Below are 6,831 nucleotides of genomic sequence, written 5' to 3'. Positions count from 1 at the left end.
GAGATGGCAAATCACTTCAGTATCTTTGCCAAGAAAATCAAAATCAGTAACTAGATTGAGACAGACAAAAGCAATACCAAACACTATTTGCATTGTCCCTCCCCAAACCACTACTATTTCTGTGCTGAAGGTTTGGTGTTCTTCAGTCATTTGCAGCCTTTGAAAGAAAGTCTATTTTAAACAATAAACTGGACTAAAATGTAAAATGCTCTTGAAAATCATCTCTATTTTTCACTACCTCAGTTTTTCTCCCTAAAGAAATCATGCAACATTTCCTCATCTCTGACTAGGGCTATACACATTAGAATATGCTATTTTTGAAAATGTGGTCTTTCATAATTTGAAACTGTGATTCACCCAAAGTAAATTGTTCTTTCATCTTTTTAGGACCTGTCCTACTACAAACCAATAAAACTGTCTCACCAAACATCAAGATGTTCCTTAGCAGCCATGTTAAAGAAAGTGGCTTGCTCCATTGTAGGCATTTAAGTATAAAAGTGTTATAATTTTTATGTTTAATTAACTAGAAAGGAAAACTAATCCATGATTCAGTCAATACAAGACAAATATTGTATTTTGCAAGTTTTGTTAATGTACTAGCAAAGACACCACTTTTACTCCAGGTTTTGGAACTCTAAATCCTACCTTTATTCTGCTGCTGTCTGCAGCCCCCAACATGGCATTCTAGATGTGACAAGTATCTTTATCACCACAGTACCACTCCAAGTAGAGACCTTGTCAAGCTTGTGTTATAACATTTAGGAAGCTCTTGATTCATGTCATTGGGCATTGATAACCTCCAGCCTCTGCCCTTGATACCCTTTCCTTTTCCCAGGCAGACTGAGGGGAGGTTTCCCCAAATCTCCTCAATCTCATATTCTGCATTAAAACAAATGATCTCATCATGATACAGACTTCTAGTACCTGGAGCCACTGCCTTGTCTTTCGCATCACCACACTCATGCTAACTTCCATCCCTCCTACTGTGCATCACGTCTACTTCTGGAGGCTTCTAAATTAGATTTTGGACCCTAAAATTGCTACTCTTCAAGTTCTCTCACAGTGCCCTGAACCCGCTGGAAAAGGCAAGAAAAAAAGAAGAATCTTTCCTCAAAGGTGAAATATTGTTTCTATCATGCTTCTCTCACTTCTAAACTCCTGCCATGGGTAGGAAGGTCTAGAGCAGAGATCACAATGGATATAATGGATAGTGGATTTCTATCTTTTTAGGAAGTAGATATGAGAACTAATACAGGTCTTAATAACTGACCTTTCATATAATTGGTTAATGACTTGCTATGAAATAGTCGTTTGGTTTTTGCTTAACAAAAAATCCAGATGTTTCCTTTGAAACATTTGCCCCTCTGAAAACTGACAATATTAAAAAGCATTTCGAAAATAAGTCCTTGATACTAGGATCATTTTCCCTCAATAACCAAAATTGCCATATGATTGCTTGTTCTGTAGAAATAGGAGCTTTAGAAGAGTGTTTCAGTCTTACAAAGAAAATAGGAAGAGAAAACAAAATAGCTTCAGAGGAGAATTTGGTGATAGTGGAATATTCTGAAGGTTTTAACTTTTTAAGGAAAAAAAAAAAGAATTTCAGTATCTGTCACCATATTCACCTTCACAAATTCATCTTCACTAAAACACTGAAAATAAGCTAGGATTTCTGAAATGAGATACCTAACTTCTATCACATTCTTACTACATTCATGGTTTTTTGCTAGTGCTTTTTGGTGTTTCTGAAGTAGATTTCTAATTTCTTAATTAATCTTCTCTTATTTTACATAAGTATTGATTAAACTCAAAAAGGTATATTTCAAGGTGATCTTTAAAATAATATTTCCTAGGGACACTAAAACTGTGTAGATACTTGTAGACACTAAAACTATTTGCAAATTAAATATAATATCTTGGGTTTTTTATATTTCAGAAAAGAAATCACCTAGCTCCCATTTTTCTAAAGATTCTTTGTTCTTCTTCAGTGGATCTTTTCATACTAGTAACAATGTGACATGATACTTTTATAAAGTAAATATTAAAATAAATTAGTTTTTGTAATAATTTATAATTTTATATTTCTAGTTAAATAAATTTACATTTTTCTCACCCTTCATAAGTTACAATAATGATTCTTCTCTTTCTCAATCTCTCTCACCTATACCAAAGTCATGTTGAATATGAAACTGCAAAATATCATTTCCTACATGCCATTTAATGCAGAATGAATTATAGTGGTGTACAAGAAGAAATCTATACATCAGCTTTGAGAATTTTGCTTAAAGGAACCTTGAGGGAAAATTTGTGAGAAGGTTTCCCTCTTCCCACCCCCATCGTCTTACTGGGTTACTGATAAGGAGCAAATTTCAAAGCATTTTGTACTGCCACATGGTGCAAGAGAGATGGAGCATGCTATGAGAACTGCCATCAGAGAAAAGGGTGTGCTAGATGAAGATGATCAATTCTGGCACCTTTTACTTCTCCAAAACAAGTCTCTCATTTGCTTAGTTTCCATATGAATTCCAGTGCAATGATTATCATCAATATTATACATTCTCAACATGAGTGAAACTTCAACTTAAAAATGAAGTCCACCTAATACACTTTGCATTACAAACATTTATTCACATTACATAAATTACAAACTCCTTCAAAAGGAGTCCTCTGTAACAAAGTAAAATAGTTGAGTAAAATTAACTTTATTTAAAGTAACTAAAAATTAATATTGCAATGATTTCATCTAAAAGTGCATGTAACTTTTCAAATAGATTGCACCCTTTCATCTCTGTTTTAAAATGAACAGAAATCTATCTTTTCCTTTTTCTACCTCTACTCTCCAGGAAAAGAGACCAAAAATTTTCCTTTAATAAACAGCCAAACAAAACAAATTCTCTCAATGAATATATACACAGGTATATATGCGTAGTATTATGTACATATATCTGTATATGAGAAAATTAGGTTGTACAGTAGAAAAGGTACTAGGCCTGAAGTCAGGAAGACTCATCTTCCTGAGTTCAAATCTGACCTCAGATGCTTACTAGCTGTGACCCTGACCAAGTCATTTAATCCTGTTTGCCTCAGTTTCTTATCCATATAAAATGAGCTGGAGAAGGAAATTGCAAACTACTCCAGTATCTTTGCCAAGAAAATTTTAGTCACAATCCTATCTAAATCGATTTAGTCAGTGTCATAACTATCATACTATCAAAAAATTTTATTATAGAACTAGAAAAAATAATAACAAAATTCATATGGAAGAAAAAATAAGGTAAAGACTATCAAGGGAACTAATGGAAAAAAAAATGTGAAAGATGGTGACCTAAGTAGTATCAGACCTTAAACTGTACTCTAAAACAGTGATCATCAATACAATCTGGTACTGGCTAAGAAATAGAAGGTTGGATCAGTAGAATAGATTATGAGTAAATAACTTCAGCAATCTAGTGTTTGTTAAATCCAAAGATCCCAACTTTGGGGACAAGAACTCAATATTTAACAAAAAATGCTGGGAAGATTGGAAAAGAATATGGCAAAAGTTAGGTTTAGATCAGTATCTCATATAATAGATCAAGATATGGTCAAAATGGACATACGCTTCTTTTTATTTAGAATATTTTTCCATGATTACATGATTCATGATCCCCACCCTCCTGTTCAATCGTCCTCCTTCCCAAAGCCAACAAGCAGTTTCACTGGTGATACATATATCACTGTTCAAAACCTATTTCTATGTTATTCATATTTGCAATAGTCATCTTTTAACATAAAAGCACTACATGATCGAGCAAATATTTTTCTAATGCATTTCTGCTCCCACAGTTCTTTCTCTGTATGTGGATAATGGTCTTTCTCACAAGTTCCTCTGAATTGTCCTGGATCATTGCATTGCTGCTAGTAGAAAAGTCTATTACATTCGATTGTGCCAGTGTATCAGTCTCTGTATGCAATGTTCTTCTGGTTCTGTTCAAAATGGATACATGATTTAAACATAAAGAAAGACATTATAAGAAAATTTCAGTCACCACTGAAATAACTGAACAACAAGTAGAACAACAAATATCAGTATATAAACATTAACATTTATACCCAAAGCACTGTACCCTAATTTGCAAATTTTGAAAGGCCTGGGTAAGAATTTCCCTGGGAATGTTTGACTTGATTAAAGTCAACACTGAAAGAAAACACTTATACCTAATATCCTAGATATTAAAGAAAGAATTTTTATTGATATTGTGACCTCTGACTTTTTATTGACTTTATAACTACACGTCCCACTTGTGTGTAGATAATAGAGCAGCAGAAGGAACTGATATGGGTAGATGGGCTCTTTTGAGACTGTCAGGAATTATTTTTCTATATGCTTAAGGCAACAAAGGTGACAAAAATCACTATCATTTATACAGGTGACATCATTGAAGATCCATTCAGAGGTAAACTGTCAGGACTCTCTTGCTTTAAATGAGGGACTAAACACTTGTTTTCAAAATAACTATCTAAATAATGATTACTGGAGGAAAAAGAAATCTATTCTCATAGTTCACACCTTATACTACAGGGATTCTAGCTCAGGGCCTTTCAGGGGTGGAGTTCCCCTGGCTGACTTTTAGAACTCAGAGGATTTAGGACAAAACTTCGATCTGACAAGATGGGGAAGGGGGTGTTAATAAAAGATGCCCCTCGAAATGGGCAAGAACAATTTATTGCTGTTTCCCTAAGAAAATTTCTCAGAAATACAGCTTAGAAGATCAAAAGACTATTTTTCTCAAATATTCAGGTCAAAGATAATTGCTTGTTTTTTGATAAATTATCAATGCTGCTCTCTGAGATATTTCCACAACTTCTGGGAATTGATAATTAAATTGGAAATGGTTCATCTTGCTTTGAAAATGTAATTGGTATTTTTTTGTATAGACATTAACTTAAGGTATTATTTTCTAATAAAGCCATTGGATGTTTCAATGGTGAGCTCTGTGTGAGCACAAAAAAACTCCAGAAATACTGCAAGTTTGCAAGAGAAGAATCATGAGTGAGAGCAATGGGATTCAGCCAGCAGCTGTGCAGCTCTGCTATGAAAATGTCAATGGCTCCTGCATTCAGACTCCCTACTCCCCAGTACTCCGAGTCATCCTCTACCTGACCTATGGCACAGGGGTTGTGCTGGCTGTCTTGGGAAACCTTCTGGTCATGATTTCAATCCTTCACTTCAGGCAGCTGCATTCTCCAGCCAACTTCCTCATTGCCTCCTTGGCTTGTGCTGACTTTCTGGTGGGAGCCACTGTGATGCCCTTCAGCATGGTGAGGTCTGTGGAGAGTTGTTGGTACTTTGGCAACAGTTACTGTAAACTTCATACTACTTTTGATGTGGCATTTTGTTATACTTCCCTCTTTCACTTGTGCTTCATCTCTATTGATAGATATATTGCTGTCACTGACCCTCTAACTTATCCAACCAAGTTCACATTCTCTGTCTCTGGGCTATGTATAACCCTCTCCTGGACCTTTACGATGTCTTACAGTGGTTCTGTTTTTTACACAGGTGTCAATGATGATGGACTGGAGGAGTTAGTAAGTGCCCTCACTTGTGTGGGAGGCTGTCAGATTGCTGTGAACCAGAAATGGACCTTAATACATTTTCTGTTGTTTTTCACGCCCAGCCTCATTATGATCATTCTTTACTCTAAGATTTTTCTAGTAGCTAAAATGCAGGCTAGAAAGATTGAAAGCACAGGTAGCACAGGGGAATCTTCATCTGCAGACAGTTACAAAGCCAGAGTGTCCAAGAGGGAGAGAAAAGCAGCCAAAACACTGGGCATAGCTGTGATTGCATTCATGATTTCATGGTTACCCTACTCGCTTGACTCAGTAATTGATCCTTTTCTTGGTTTCATCACCCCTGCCTATGTTTATGAGATTTGCTGTTGGTTTGCTTATTATAACTCAGCAGTGAATCCCCTGATTTATGGTTTCTTTTACCCTTGGTTTCGAAAAGCTGTAAAACTCATTGTCACTGGCAAAGTCTTAGAAAATGGCTCTTCAAGCATGAATTTGTTTTCTGAACAAGAATGAAGGTTAAAATGAAGAAACTGGCTGTGAATGTCTCCTGGTATTTATACTTTTCTGAATTGTTATTTTTATTCGTTCAGAATTCTTAAATGACAGATATTAAATATAATACATTAGCAACACTTCCTAGCAATGCCAGAAACGTAAACCATTCTTTCCACTAGTCCAGTTCATAATGCTTTTCAGAGTTTTGGCAGTTGCATTTCTCTGTAACCTTAGTATTAAAAAATTGATGATAGATATTACAAGGGATTAATAGTTACTTTGGGCCTCAGCTCTAAAGAATTCCTTGGTTTGTTGGATCTTTCTCTCACTTACCTCTTTCATTCCACTAACTTCTCTTTACTTTTCTGATATGTATTCCCAAATCATTCTTCTTTTTTATTCCACTTTCTCTTTCCAAAATTTCCTAGTATTCTGTTAATCATCCTAGCTCTGACCACCTAATTCTTCCTATTTATCCAATTATCATTCATGTCTATTGGTTCTGATGTGTACCTCACTGCCCACATAGCAGGAAAGAGTATAATTCTCTTCCTCTCATTACACAATGAGAGAGAGAGAGAGAGACAGACAGACAGACAGAAAGAGAGAGAGACAGAGAGAGAGAGACAGAGAGCACTGTTTAGTATTTCCTTGTGATACTAATTGAATAACACGAGGGTGGCTGCAGAGTTGGACCAAATTCCAGTGTGCAATGTATGGGAGATTATTTCTAATACTGATTATTTTACTGATATTATTTCTGCTCTCTACCTGGAA

General features: G+C 35.4%; 1 protein-coding gene across 1 annotated transcript; it reads left to right on the top strand.

Moving 5' to 3' along the window:
• Positions 1 to 4,372: 4,372 nt before the first annotated feature.
• LOC123254101 (trace amine-associated receptor 6-like) lies at positions 4,373 to 6,072 on the top strand (the record flags this gene model as incomplete). Its single annotated transcript, XM_044683168.1, has 2 exons — positions 4,373 to 4,436; positions 5,000 to 6,072. Coding segments are annotated over 2 exons (1,137 nt in total), but the record flags the coding sequence as incomplete, so codon positions are not given.
• Positions 6,073 to 6,831: the final 759 nt, after the last annotated feature.

The sequence above is a fragment of the Gracilinanus agilis genome, unplaced genomic scaffold (genome assembly GCF_016433145.1).
Source record: "Gracilinanus agilis isolate LMUSP501 unplaced genomic scaffold, AgileGrace unplaced_scaffold14888, whole genome shotgun sequence".
NCBI lineage: Eukaryota > Metazoa > Chordata > Mammalia > Didelphimorphia > Didelphidae > Gracilinanus > Gracilinanus agilis.
Note: the sequence above shows the minus strand (reverse complement) of the source record. Positions and strands in the feature narration are given on the sequence as shown.